The following is a 15,133-nucleotide window of genomic DNA, read 5'->3' on the forward strand; positions in this document are numbered from 1 at the left end:
TCAGCCTCCCAAGTAGCTGGGACTACAGGCGCACACCACCATACCCAGCTAATTTTTGTATTTTTCGTAGAGAGGGGTTTCACCGTGTTAGCCAGGATGGTCTCAATCTCCTGACCTCATGATCCGCCCACGTCGGCCTCCCAAAGTGCTGGGATTACAGGCATGAGCCACCGCACCAGGCCATGAATTTTAATATCTTTGGCTATTCGTACAATACTGAAAAAAATCAGTTAGAAAAAACAATTCAGATGCACATTTCTAGTGAAGTGCATATGTGGATCTTTTCACGGGTACACATCTGAAGACATCATTATGTTTGGGGAGTTTTTCTGGCTATCTGATGTTTTTATGTTTTTTTCTGAGGTTAAAAATTAAACACATAAATGTAATTCTAAAGTTGACAGTATCAAAAAATTGGAAAAATTCTGAGGCTGAGTTTACAGATTTCTAAAACCGGATCAACTTGACTAAATTTAGTAACTTCAACAAGAAAAAAAATGAAGTTTATTTATTTGGTTTGTCTGGCAAAACAATATGTGTTTAAATAGTATTCTGTAAACAATGTTTAATCATCAAGCTATTACCATTATAAATATAGATCTATATTTTCAAAATACGCAGATACATACACACATAGTAGCTTAAAAAAAACTACAAGTATTTTTGTTTAGCAGATCAAAAGTTCCCACTAATGCTAGAAATTTGCAATGTCTAATAGAAGACTTTGAGTTTACTATTTTAAAAAGATTTTCCTTACTTTAATTAATTTTAGGATCTACTTCTTGATATAATGTTTCAAATATACTTGTTTTTTATTTATATATATATATATATATATATATATATTTGTTCAGAAAAGCCACTTTCACAGAAATCAAAGAACAACTGTAAGTTGGGATTATAAGAACAAAATCATTTTAAAGAACAAAACACAACTGTGATAGTAATTGAAAACTGAGCAACAGACGTCTTTTTTGATAAACAAAAGAAAGTACAACTTAAAGTTCCAGTTGATACAGCACCTCGATGCTTTGAAGCAAAAAGGTTTTGTTTTTAATGACTAGCATTTTTATAGCATTTCTGATAGTCACCTAATAATAGAAATACATCATTCTCATTGTCCTTTTTCATTTTGTCTTAATAGCAGTAAATTAATCTAACTGATCTATTTCTATAAATTGTATTCTTGCTATTAATTATAAATCTGAAGAAGAAAACATCAGAGTTACATATAAAATTCTTTAAAATGTTTCCACTTGATAATAAATATTCCCTTACCAAAAAAATTTGGGCCTGGGAGAATTTCATTTCTCGTTTTTTGATTGTGAGAAAATGCATGTGCATTTTTCTTCCTGTATTGATTTGAATAATAGAGATTCACTTATAATGTAAGCAATACTTTGACTTCTCTGGTAGGTAAGATCTAATGGCAAATTAAAAGCCACTTAAGAGATTACCATTAGCCCTGGTCAGAAAGAAGACAAATTAGTCCTTCCTCCCTCTCACTTCTCTCTCATACTCCATTCATGACTTCTGAGGCAGCCAGTAGTTCCAAGGATGGCCACAAAAACATCCCATCCCCCATGCTTGTCCTTCAGTGTGAGAGTGACATTCTTCCCATTGAGAAGTGGGGTCTCCACTTCTCAATGTGGAGTGGAGGAGAGACTGTCACTGCTTTTACAAATAGATTACAGTGGAAGTGACTTCCAAGGCTAGGTCATAAAAGTGATGCGGCCAAGCCTTGCTCTCTGGAATACTCTCTCTTTGAAGCTTTCAGCCACCATGAAAGCAGCCCACTGCCCTGAGGCCGCCCTGCTGGGAGCAGGCCCAAAGTGACCCATGTGAAGACACCACGTGGAGCTGTCTGAGATTACACAAAGAGAGAGAGAGGTGCTGGATCAGCCCCAGCTATTCCAGCCTCCCAAGCCCCACAGGAGAGACCCCCATGCCAGAACCACCCAACTCATCCCTTCCCCAGTTTCCTGACCTATGGAAATCGGAAGAGAGAATACAATGATCGTTGCTATTTCAAGCCACTAACTTTGGGAGTAATCTGCTGTGCAGCAGTGACATCAAGAACAAGCTCCAACTTTCTGGAACTTCCTCTTTCACTTGAAAAGAAATGCTTCGAATATTGCTGCTTCATGTCTGTTTAACTATCTTTTATTGTGAAACAGGGCCACCAAATCTAGGTCAAGAGTCCCCCTGGCCCAGCTGTTCCTCATCTGAAAGAGAAAAAAGAGAGGAGAACCCTGTGAAATGTCAGGCCACGTGGAGAGCAAAGGGAGAGATCAGTTACAGCCACCTTTCTCTGATGAGCTGCGGGCTAGCTAATTAAAGGCTTTTGCTGCCTAAACCGGAGAGGAGAAAGAAGGTAAAAGGCATGAGTACCAAACAACAGAATTGTTTTGAAATCCAAGCAATGTGGAGTCAGAAAGGCCCAGGAGTTAAAGAACAAGGAGTCCTTTCCTATTCCCTTTTTCCTATTAATAATGCATCTTCCGTTGCAAAAGTTATCAATACCCAGTGGCAGCAGCACACTGGGGTGCAAAGGTCTGCGTTTCATCACTGCACTTACAAGCTGTTTGACTTTGGGCAAGCCACTTAACTTCTTTTAGCCTCTACATTTTCATCATTGAAATGAAACCACCACACTTACTCTGTGAAGTGAAAGGAAACTGCACATGTATGTAGCATGCATAGCACAGAGCAGGTCTTCAGAAATGATGACTACTTCTCCATCTTTCTTTTCTGGTATTGGTTCTGCTGCTCATTAGCTGTGTGACTTTAGGAAACTGACTTAACCTCTCTGAGCTTTGGTTTAAACTGTGAAATGATGGGTTGATCTAAATAGCCTCTCAATCTCCTTATTTTCTTCCTTAGATTTCTGCAATCACCTCCTAACTTGTCTCTCCCTCTCTTGTCCCATCCTGTCCCAAACCATCCCGCACATGTTTCCAGGGCCACCTTGGTACTCAGCAAGGCAGCTCAGATTTCAAGGATAAGTCCCAAAACTCAGTACATGAGCCTCTTCATGGCGGGACTTGAAAGTCCCTCTGCAGCCTCAGCCTCAACATCCTTCTGTGACTCTCCCCCGCCCCAGCTGCACCAAACCACTCAGTCCCCCACCAGTGGCAAGCCCTCTAGTCCTTTGCCAGCCTCCTCCCCTTTGCCACATTGTTACCTTCCATTTCATCATCTAGCCTCAACTCAAGCAACGCCTTCCAGAAAGCCCTCTTTGACACTCCCAGGCAGGAGTCTGTTCTCCAGCTTTCTATGACAAAAACAGTCCAGTGAATGCTTCCAACCTAGAACTTAACATAATCATTGAAATGGCCCTTCTGTTTCTTCCAGCTCAGTTTTAACCTCCCTGAGGGCAGGGACTTGTCCATCTTTCATCTCATTATCCTCAACACCACAGGAACACAAAAATAAAGGTTTGTTGGACACAGAATGCTGAGCAAACAACACACTTAACCGCTGTTTTGCCTATGTTCAGAAATTCACACCACTTCAGCTCCTTGAGGGGTTAACAGACTTTGGCCATCCTAACTTGCATCGGCTGATGAGAAAAATCTTCAAAATGCAGCACCTGAATGTGTTCCTTTTAAGTCATCATTGTACAATCGATAAGTTTTGGTAAAAGATTTTTTGAAAGACCAAAAATATGGTGTTTTATTTTTCTTCCTTATATTCTGGAGTTTGAATTTCAAATTCACATCCAGAATCAGCTTTGTGTCTTAAAGGACAAAACTCCATGAACAAAAGCACACAGATAATTTTCTAGCATGGAAAAGGCTGAGAATGAATCTGGAGGGGAAACGGAAAAACAGACAGGGTAGGAGGGGGCGTCCCACACCTGAGAGCTGGACAGGGCTGGCAGAATGAAGGAGGCAGCTGGAAGGCAAACCAGTAGGGACAATGGACTCAGCCTCTTGGGGATCACTCCCAGGGGAGCTTATTCCATTCCTCAAGTCCTGATTCCTGCAGCCCCCTGTTCCAAACCTACCCGCCTTGCAGACCCACACCTTTTGTCTTGCTTCTTTCCCTCCCCACACCCAACCCTGGCGTTGTGTTCCCATCACCCGCTATTCAAAAAGACAAAGTGGGCAAGAGTCCAGACCTTTGCTCTGAATGACTTGAGTTTCAGTTCATCTCTGACATATACTTGCCACATGCCCTTGAGCCAACCTTGAGCTTTAACCTCTTTGAGCCCCAATTTTCCCACCTGTAAAATCCAGTTTATATACCAGCACGAGGCTATAATATATAGGTATTAACTGAGATGATCTGGGCAAACTGTTTAGCATAGTATGGTAGTCAGCTCAGGATGCCATAACAAAATCCCATAGACTTAGTGCTTAAATACCAGAAATTTGCCTTCTCACAGTTCTGGAAGCCACAAGTCCAAGATTAAGGTTTGGTTTCTTCTGACGCCTCTCTCCTTGGCTTGCAGATGGCTACCTTCTCACTGGATCCTCACATGGTCACCCCTCGGTCTCTGTGTGTCAGGGTTCTAATCTCTTCTTAAAAGGACACCGATCATATTGGATTGGAGCCCACACATATGACCTCATTTGACCTTAACTACCTCTTTAATGGCCCTATCTCCAAATACATTCCAAGGTACTGGGGATTTAGGAATTCAATGTACAAACTTGGAGAGGGCATAATTTAGCCCATAACACATAGTAAGCACTTATGCTGTGGTACTTACCAAAACCTGCCTTGTCAGTTACAATGCTGATGTCCTTTTACTAAATTCTAAGTGCTGTGGGCTGACAGGAGGGCTTGGTCTTTTTTATTCTTTCTTATTGATGATCACCCAGGCCCTATCTGGTCCTCGGCCCTGGCTGAAGCAGCATCTCCTCCTGCCTCCTGCTGCTGCCTCCACCATGAGCTCCACTCCTAGCCTCCAATGGCCTTGGGTCTTCTCAGAGGTCATTTCTTCTGGCTGGACGGCTCTGTTCCTCCTCTGGCCTCTCCTGGTCTCTTTCTGGATGTGAACCAGGCCCTCCACGCCCTCTGCATAGCCCCACAAGGCTGTCAGCTCCACCCAGGCGAGGACTCTTGTCTGTTTCTTCCCTGACATATCCTCAGCCCCAACACAGTTGCTGATACTTAGTTGATCTTCCTTTGGGGAACATTGCTAGAGTCAGCAATGACACCGTTCTCTGAGCTAGGCCTTGCCTGGTTCTTTGTAAGGAACAATCAGATGGACATCTCAGGACACCACTGCATCACAAGCTCTTTCATTGTGTAGCCAACAGGCTAAACAGTGTTCAGAAATGATCCACAGAGCTTTCAGCCTTCCAAGAGTATGACTTTATTTATTTTTCCAGTGTCCAAGCAGTCCAGAAAAGTCACACCCACTCCCTGGGGTGGATGCGGAGCTGAGGCCACATCCCCACAGCCAAGCCCTGCTGGCCCAATCTGGAAGCTGCTTCAAAAAAGAAAGATATTCTCATATTCTGACTCTTGGTGTTACCTCCTCAGAGCAGAAATGACGACCTATGGGAGTCTGATCATAATTCTATTACCCCATAATTCTATTACCCCATCTGGGATAGGTACAATGGCAGGCTTTCTCTATTGAATAGACATTAAAATAGCATAAGCTTTGGACAGATTCCTCACAAGAATCTGACAATTATCACATGTGCACTCTCCTTTCTCAATACACTGACTCCATCTCCTGGAAGGCAGGCCACTGATCTTGCTGTAAGTTACCCAAAAATAGTGGACAGTAGTCACAATTTGTTCATCTCATTTGGTCCTCACAAAAAAGAGGGGAAGCCTCATTAATTGTGTAATGAATGTTAGGAGAGCTCCAGCATCCTAAAGGGGAATTTGAAAAAAAGGTCTGTCAGAAAGCATGCAGTATGTAGGCCAGGTGCAGTGGCTCATGCCTATAATCCCAGCACTTTGGGAGGCTGAGGTGAGCGGATCACTTGATGTCAGGAGTTCGAGACCACCCTGGCCAACAGGGCAAAAACCGGTCTCTACTAAAAATACAAAAATTAGCCAGGTGTAATGGCATATGCCTATAATCCCAACTACTCAGGAGGCTGAGACAGGAGAATCACTTGAACCAGGGAGGCAGAGGTTGTAGTGAGCTGAGATCGCGCCATTGCATTCCAGCCTGGGCGATAGAGCGAAAATCCGTCTTAGAAAAAAGAAAAAGAAAGAAAGAAAAAAAGAAAAGAAAAAAAAAAGCATGCAGTATGTATTTTAGAAGGAAAGAAGGAAAAAGAGGATGAGGGAGGGAGATGGGAAAGAGGAAGAAATGAGGGAGGGAGGGAGGGAAGGAGGAGGGGATGGAGGGAGAGAGGGAAGAAGAGATGAATGAAGGAAGAAAGAGGGAGGGTGGCCAGGTGCGCTGGCTCATGCCTGGTAATTCTAGCACTTTGGGAGGCCAAGGCGGGTGGGTCACTTGAGCCCAGGAGTTCGAGACCAGCCTGGGCAACATGGTGAAACCCCATCTCTATTAAAAATACAAAAAAATTAGCAGGGCTTGGTGGCAGGCGCCTGTGATCCCAGCTACTCAGGAAGCTGTGGTATGAGAATCGCAGGAGAATGGAGAATTGCTTGAACCCCTGGAGGCGGAGGTTGCAGAATGCACCACTGCACTCCAGCCTGGGCGACAGAGTGAGACTCTTGTCTCAGAAAAAAAAGAAAAACAAAAACAAAAGAGGGAGGGCAAAGGCGAAGAGGGAAGGAAAAATGGAGGAAGAAAAGAAGAAAGGAAAGGTCATATTCCCCAGAGCCTTTCCACAGTACTTTAAACATAGTAGGTACTTAGTAAGTATTTATGGAATTGAACTGAACTGCTCAGGTATCTGTAATACCATTTTCTCAACTCCAGCCTCACTTTCTAAGCATTTTTTCTAGAGAGAGGTAAATAGAAAAAGAAAGCATTCATTCCACCAGTTCTATGCCCTTCACCCCACGCATTGGGCCTGGCCATGGGCCAGGCCTGTCCCTGCAAGGACAGGACAAACTGATCCATGTCCTGTCTCAAAGCTGGTTTCCTGGCAGGACTGTAACTCAACATTCTGGGAAATACAAATATCCCTGGTAGGTAACTTACTCTTGAGTTGAAGCCGTTGGTTTCTATTCATAAACAAAGTAATGAGTGAGCAGTTGCTAGACTCTTTTTTTTGTCTGTTTGTTAAAAGGAAGGCCATAAGATTGCAAAGCCAAATGCAAACAGAACAGAGGTATAAATAAACAGCCGCTCTGGTGAGTGCCAGGAAAGAGCTTAGCGTGACTAAAGGAGAAAATGTAACAGGTAAACTTCCTCCTAGCATTTCTTATGCAGCAGGAATCAATTCCTCGAAATAGCCATACTCACTGTATCCTTTTCCCAATACTGAGACAAGCCTTGGCCACACCATTACCAGGCACCTGGGGAAAACAAACCCAAGGGACCCTGCCTTCCTGGGAGAATTGAACATTCTGTGAAAGTGACATTTCAGGGATGCAACAATTTCTACACCTTCTATTTGCATGAGTGTCTATTTGCTTCTATCTTTCCTAAATAATATAACCATGAAAATCCATATTTGCAGAATGCATAATAAATTATTAGGGCTACCAAAATCCTTTCCAAATCAATCCTGGACTAGGGGCACTAACCTGCCAATGATCAGGGTTAAGAAAATCATGCAGTACAGGAAACAGAAGACTGGGCCATAGGTTTGTTTCATGATTGCTGGTCTTCACTTTGATCTGCACATGCTCATTTATCACCTTCCACCATACTTCCAGCTTAAGTAAAATGGGGATTGCTTACTTAGCTGGGGAGAGCAAGAGTCGTAAAACAGTGTTTACAAAGATGTGACCCGAGTGAACAGAAAACTGAAAATATTTACCAAAGGATGCTAAGTGTGTCTTAGGAGAAGAATGTTGTGCTAACGTTTTTGAGGTCACTATTCTTTACAATTTTTTCTAACTATAAATTATGTATGTATAAAATCTGTATATTCATTATAGAAATGTTAAAAATAAAGAAAATTAAAATCCTCTTTGATGCCACTAGCCAGAGATAATCAGTATCAATATTTTGGTATATGTTCTTTGATTCTGCTTTCTATAGATATTTATATACCGTTTTTATTTTCATAAAATTGGAACCTATTGCTTCAATAATTTACTTTTTTCACTCATTAATTGTAAACATTTTCTCATGTTATTAAACATTTTCCAGTAACACTTGGAGGGAGGGGAGAGGTCTTTGCAAATTTAATAGATGAAAAGAAGTATATCAATTTAATTTCCTAGTTTACTATGGAAGTTAAATAAGAGATATTTGATAATTTTCAAATTCTTTAAGTTCAACTTCAACAGACTGAGAGAAAATTAGAGGCAAAGGGCATAGCGCTGAAACCTGAAAGCAAGCATAATTAATAAAATATAAGAACCCAGATGAAAGCTAATAGCCATGATTTATATCCTTAAAGGGGAAAACTTGGTAAATTTATGTAAGATTGTATTATATATGGATTTAAAATTAAGACATAGAAAAAAGTCATTGGTTTACTGGTATTAGAAGTAACAATGTCATCTGTCATTTCAGGGTCACCATTTTCTTTGACAGAAAATGAGAACAGTCACTTGAAATACTAAAAAGTGCTAACGAGTATGTCTTCAATAAACACAAAATATAGTGAAAATTCCAAGTATTTATGACATAAATTATATGAAAATAAGAATATTAATATGTGTCTACCATAAAAGGATATACACAAAAATAAAAGCCAATTTCGAGCAAGGTAAATATTCACAGAGAGGAGGAAAACGATGAAGTATTATTTGCATAATCTAGATACATTGCTCTTAATTCAACAAGTATAAATTTATATCTTTAAAATCATGACAAAGTGCATATTTTATCGATTAGCATAATAGATCCCTATAGTTATATGACTATAGTGTACCTGATGAAAATATATATGAATGCAAACGTCCTTGAAGATAAATGCAAAAACAAGTACTGTACTTGGATTATTCTTCATTCCACAATATTCACTTGAAAAAAAAAAAGAGCCAGACTAATGAAATGAAAGCTGATTTAAATGTACAGCGTGCGTTTCCAGCTGCACCTGCTCTGATGCCCACCGAGGCAAATGTAAGAGACAGAAAGAACCCACCCAGCGGGGCTTTCTCTGCACACCGTACCCCTCCCTCTCTCCAGGGGAACTAAACATTCGCTTTTGTCCAAACCCAAAGGCTAATAAGAGCTGGTAACAGCCAACAAGCGACAGACACAAAAGCGACCTTCGCCACACCTGGATATCTCTGATGCTCGCTATGGGCCTATGGGTGGACTGGGTCCACGTCGCAGACAACCAATGGCCTTTTTAGCAGCAAGAGGAAGAGGAGGAAGTCCCTGAACTTAGTGCGTTTTGCATTTTGGGGTGCCCTGGTGGGCGTGACTGAGAACTACCACCTGGGGAAAAAAACGCGCAAAATTCCAGAAACAGCAATCCCAGCCCTAAAAGGTCAAGAAAGTGCTTTTGGCCCCCAAACTCTGAAAACGCCAGACCACAAGCCGAGCCACCCCCCCGCCCCCCGGCCTCTGCGGCCAACCCCGCTAGCCAGGGAGCCCCGGGCCGCTCGGCCGCGCATGCGCCTCGGCGGCCCTGGCTGGGCGTGGGAGCCGCGTGGCCCGAGCGCGCACAGTACCAGCTTGTCCATGGCGCTGTGCTGCGGTGTTCCGCTGGGACTCAGCGCTCCCCCAGTGCAGGGAGGACCCCGCCGCAGCCGCCGCGCCCTGCCCGCGTCTGCTCTCCGGAGTCCGCTCAGGCCGCCCGGCTCTCCGGCTGTTTGCTGCTCCTGCCGTTGCCATAGCGACGGGCAATGCTCCGCCTGGGCCTGGCCACCGCCCCTCGCGCGGCGCGGCGCGGCGCTTCCCGGGTTCCGGCTCCGGAGCTACTTGCACGCTCCGAGCCGGCTCCGGTTCCGGGGAAGCCCAGAGCTTCCGGCCTGCCACGGGGCCGCAGATGCCGTTTCTTTACTATTTTCCGTCAGATTTCTCTTAGCTCTCCCCTGATTGTTTAGCATTTGTTTGAATGCGGAATTCTGAGTGTTTCTAGCTTTAAAAGGAAAAAATAATTCAAAATAAATTTAGAAGATTTCAACATTAATTCGCACAGTCTTGATTATTAGTCTTAGACTGTAAGTTTTAGATTCTTCTCATTGCTTCCGTGTCTGGTACCTTCACAGCTATTTCTCCAGCTAAGACCTCCATAGAAACGTTTAACTTTGAGTTTTAATCTATAGGTAATAAAGATAACTTTCTAAATACTGTACACCCATCAGAATAATACTTCATTGGCATGTATGAATTCCAAGGAAATTTGCCTTAAAACACTTTCCAAAGAAATTTGAATAGAAATATTTCGTATCTGCAAAATCTTTCTCATCTGGGCCAGCACTGTCCGATAGAAATATAATGCCTGACACATGTGAGAGTTTGTTTTTAGGAGCCATATTTTAAAAAGTAAAAGAAGCAGGTGAAATTAATTTTAATAGTATGTTTCAGTTTCTTCATTCATTAATGAATAAAGTCATTACTATGTTTCAGCCAAAATATTATTTCAATATGCTACCAATATAAAAATGATTCATGAGACAGTTTACATTCTTTTATCATACTAGTGCTCGAAATCTGATGTGTATTTTACACATACAGCACATCTCAATTTGGACTAGCCACATTTCAAGTGCTCAATGGCCAGTGTGACTGGTGGCTACTGTATTGGTCAGAGCAGATCCACTAGGTCAGCGCTTCCCAAACTTTTTGGCACCAGGGATTGGTTTCGTGAAAGACAGTTTTTCCACAGATGGGGCAGGGGGTGGTTTCCGGATGATTCAATCACATTACATTTATTGTGCACTTTATTTCTATTATTATTGTATTGTAATATATAATGAAATAATTATACAACTCACCATAATGTAGAATCAGTGGGAGTCCTGATCTTGTTTTCCTGCAACTAGATGGTCCCATCTGGGGGTGATGGGAGACAGTGACCAATCATCAGGCATTAGATTCTCGTAGGAGTGTGCAACCTAGATCTCTCCCATGGGCGGTTCACAATAGCATTGGTGTTCCTATAAGACTCTAATGCCCTAGCTGATCTGACAGGAGGTGGAGCTCAGGCAGTAATGTGAGTGATGGGGAGCACCTGTAAGTACAGATGAAGCTTCTTTGGCTTATCTGCCTCTCACCGCCTGCGATGAGGTCTGGTTCCTTAACAGACCATGGACCTGGGTTGGGAGCCCCTGCACTAGATAGACTATGAATTCTAGGAAGACCAGCCCCAGATCTCCATGAGGCGGGGAGGATTTCATCTCCTTGGCAGGCCTACTAAAACCTGATTAACTTTTTTTTTTTTTTTTTTAACTGGGTTTTGCTCTTGTTGCCCAGGCTGGAGTGCAATGGCCAAGTCTTGGCTCACTGCAAACTCTGCCTCCAGGTTAAAGCAATTCTCCTGCTTCAGCCTCCCAAGTAGCTGAGATTACAGGCACCTGCCACCACGCCCGGCTAATTTTTTTTTTTTTTTAGTACAGATGGGTTTTCACCATGTTGGCCAGGCTCGTCTCGAACTCCTGACCTCAGTTGATCCGCCCTCATCCGCCTCCCAAAGTGCTGGGATTACAGGCGTGAGCCACTGTGCCCAGGATTTTTTTTTTTAATTGAGACAGAGTCTCGCTCTGTCACCCAGGCTGGAGTGCAGTGGCACCATCTTGGCTCACTGCCACCTTCACCTCCTGTATTCAAGTGATTCTCCTGCTTTCAGCAGACAGCTGGAATGTCATTTCTACTTTTCTCAGTTTCTGAAAAGAAAGCCGGGATTACAGGCACACGCCACAGCGCCCGGCTGATTTTTGTATTTTTAGTAGAGACGGTTTTTCGCCATGTTGGCCAGGCTGGTCTTGAACACCTGACCTTAGGTGATCCCTCCGCCTCCCAAAGTGCTGAGATTACAGGTGTGAGCAACTGTGCTGGGCCCTGATTAACTCTTGAACAAGTGTTCCCATTCTTACCAGAGGGGGAAAAATTCTTAAGTGGCAAAAACACTTTTCAGAAACTGAGAAAAGTAGAAATGACAGTCCAGCCGTCTGCTTTTGTAGACAGTTTGTGTAACTTTGCCTACAAAGGGTATCTTTGCCCCGTGATACCTCTCGTGATAGCCTGAAGAGGAAGCCAGCCAGGACTCAAGGTCGCTGGGCTTCTTGCTGCTGTCAGGGAATGCACAGTGTCATTGTCCTGCCTCCCTCAGTAGAATATCATCAGAGTTCTGTGTAACCCTCATAATCACCTTAGAAGGTTTTAGAACCAGGCCCTCAAGAAAACAGTGTTTGTTTTAACAGAGGTAAAAACTCTGCTTGGTCAAAGTATGCAGCTTCAAGGGAAAAGTCTGTCCATAGAGGCAGGTCTAAGGAGGGGACGTGTGAGCTAATACTTGTCTAGGTAATTTTATGTATTAACTCATTTTATCTTAAAACATCTTCTGAACTTGGCCATTATCATCAGTGCCCCTACGTATTACAGATGAGACACAGAGAAAGATGAAGTGGCCTCCCTGAGGCTACATAAGCAGAAGAGTAGAAGGAGCTGGGAGCCCTGGTTCCACCTCGTGCGTCTGGACTCTATTGAGATGACAGACAGTACTGAAGGTGGGCGGTGGGGCGGGCGTCGAGGGAGGGGCATCTTCAGGGAAGCTTCTGTGTTGGGCGCTTCTATGCTGACAGGAGTCTTTCTGATTTCAGAAAAAGACCGGGGGTAAAGCTGGGCTAATACAATCTTACAGTTCCCTGTGCCTTTTTAGGCAAGATGTGATCTACACACTTTTATCTTTGATGTTCCCTTCCTTCTAAAAGTCCTTTGCTCCCCGAAAGATGTATGCTGTTTAGGATCCCCAAGCTAGAGTGGACTTCCTTGGGTCTGGCCTGGGTTTCAGAGCTTCCCCAGCCATCCTGGTCTACCATTAATACTTAACAACTCCTTCCCCCGGGCACTACCCCCATAGGACCCCCTTGTGGCTTTCCTGCTAATATTATAGATTAATTTCTGCAGCGAGAAATTGTTGGTCAGAACAAGATAGCTGGCTCAGGGGGCTCTCACACCCTTCCTACAGCTATACTCGTAAACTTGACCTTCTGGAGATGGAGTCAGCTCAGTGATGGGAAGCTTGAGTGAGATGACTGGCTGGTGGGGAAGATGCTGGAGGTGAAGGAGCTTGCAGGCTCCTTTGATCTTGCCTGTCCAGACTATGGCTGGAAATGATCCTATCATTGAAGGAATTAGATTAAACTGCTTCAGGAAATAATTCCATTTATTTCTTTTCCTAAAAACAATTTTTTTTTTTTTTTTTGAGATGGAAACTTGCTCTGTCGCCCAGGCTGGAGTGCAGTGAGGCAATCTCAGCTCACTGCAACCTCTGCCTCCTGGGTTCAAGCGATTCTCTTGTCTCAGCCTCCCGAGTAGCTGGGACTACAGGCATGTGCCACCATACCTGGCTAATTTTTGTATTTTTAGTGGAGACGGGGTTTCACCATGTTGGCCAGGCTGGTCTTGAACTCCTGACCTCAAGTGATCTACCAGCCTTGGCCTCCCAAAGTGCTGGGATTACAGGCCTAAGCCACCATGCCCAGCCTCCGAAGAAAATTTTAACGTCAGCCTCAATCCAAAACCTCCACTCAACTGGTGTTTTAACAAGAGATTTATCCTTGGTGCCCTCATTGCCTCACACACAGTGGGTGCTCAGAAACAACTCTTGAATTTTAGAAGACTAAATAATTGGATACATGATGATTTCTTGTCCACTCACATAGACATGAAAACTAATCACAGAGAAGTATGAAATTTCAAATCTAAGAATAACCAATTGAGATTATGTTTTATTTTATAGAAAAGACTATAACTTTATGAGGCCAAGTGCAGTGGCTCACGCCTGTAATCCCGGCACTTTGGGAGGCTGAGGCAGGTGGACCACGAGGTCAGAAGTTCAAAACCAGCCTGGCCAACATGGGGAAACCATGTCTCTACTAAAAACACAAAAATTAGTCAGGTGTGGTGGCGCATGCCTGTAATCCCAGCTACTCAGGAGACTGAGGCAGGAGAATTGCTTGAACCCAGGAGGTGGAGGTTGCAGTGAGCCGAGATCATGCCATTGCACTCCAGCCTGGGTGATAGAGCAGGACTCCATCTCAGAAAAAAAAAAAAAGAAAAGAAAGAAAGAAAAAGAAAAGATGATCATTTTATTAAAAAGAGAACAAGGACTGATTCACTGGAGGCCACATAGCTATTTATTGACTGAAACAGGACTAGAAACCAAGTTTTCTTTCTGTGCTGTGTTTTAATACATTTTAATGCTTAAAAAGTATACCTTTCATTCTCTAGGTCTGATTTTCAGGATTACAGAGCTTTACAGTGCTCTCTTAGCTCACTACCGCTCCATGCAATTCATCATTTTTGCCCATTATTACAATCATATAATAGTAACCTCTTTCTATTTTGCAGAAGAGAGACAGACTTTACTAAATAAAATTTTATTGACTGTTTTACTTTTCATAATTTTGGGGGAAAACTTTTGTTGCCTGCCATAAACTGTAGGCTAGCAAGTGTCAACATACAATGAAGGAATTAATCAGTTCAAAAATCAATACTAATTCACGTGATAAACTTGGCAGTAGCAGAAGTCACTGTTTGTTGGCTCATCCATCCCCGTTTCAATGTCTTTGCCTGCCTCTAGCAGAGCAACAGGAAACTGTCAATATTTCCCGGCCACCCTCATAGCTATGGGTGGTGCTATGACATGATTCTGGCTTAAGTGACAGTCTACTAGGGCCCCTGGGAATCCTTTTGCTTTCCTGATGAAAGAGGCAGACCCAGTTGTCTCTTTCACACCTTCTTCCAGCTGGAACTTGGCCCTGATGCCTGGAACTGTTGCAGTCAGCCGTATTATAACCATGAGGGCATAACCATTCAAATTACAGAAATGATAGCCTTGACATCTCTGAACCTCTGAACCAACAATAACAGGTGTCTCTCCCAAACCCACTTGTTACTTGGGGAAACTGAATCCCTGTCTATTTAAAGCATTGTCAATTGTGTTTTCTT

General features: G+C 43.2%; 1 protein-coding gene and 1 long non-coding RNA gene across 2 annotated transcripts in view; both read right to left on the minus strand.

Moving 5' to 3' along the window:
* DNAH5 (dynein axonemal heavy chain 5) overlaps positions 1 to 9,836 on the minus strand; it is a 329,923-nt gene extending 320,087 nt beyond the window's left edge. The window contains exons 1-2 of the mRNA XM_058430225.1: positions 9,688 to 9,836; positions 1,279 to 1,352 (exon numbers count right to left, since the gene is read on the minus strand). Of these exons, the coding sequence (XP_058286208.1) occupies positions 1,279 to 1,344 (66 nt within the window). The 5' untranslated portion in view covers positions 1,345 to 1,352; positions 9,688 to 9,836. The remainder of the gene's footprint in view (positions 1 to 1,278; positions 1,353 to 9,687) is intronic.
* Positions 9,837 to 9,986: 150 nt separating this feature from the next.
* On the minus strand, positions 9,987 to 12,266 carry LOC131381661 (uncharacterized). Its single transcript, XR_009210540.1, has 3 exons — positions 12,190 to 12,266; positions 10,957 to 11,014; positions 9,987 to 10,097 (listed from the first exon to the last, which is right to left on the minus strand). It is a non-coding gene; the product is annotated as an uncharacterized LOC131381661 (long non-coding RNA).
* Between the last annotated feature and the right edge of the window lie 2,867 nt (positions 12,267 to 15,133).

Source organism: Hylobates moloch, unplaced genomic scaffold (genome assembly GCF_009828535.3).
Source record: "Hylobates moloch isolate HMO894 unplaced genomic scaffold, HMol_V3 SCAFFOLD_17, whole genome shotgun sequence".
Classification (NCBI taxonomy): domain Eukaryota; kingdom Metazoa; phylum Chordata; class Mammalia; order Primates; family Hylobatidae; genus Hylobates; species Hylobates moloch.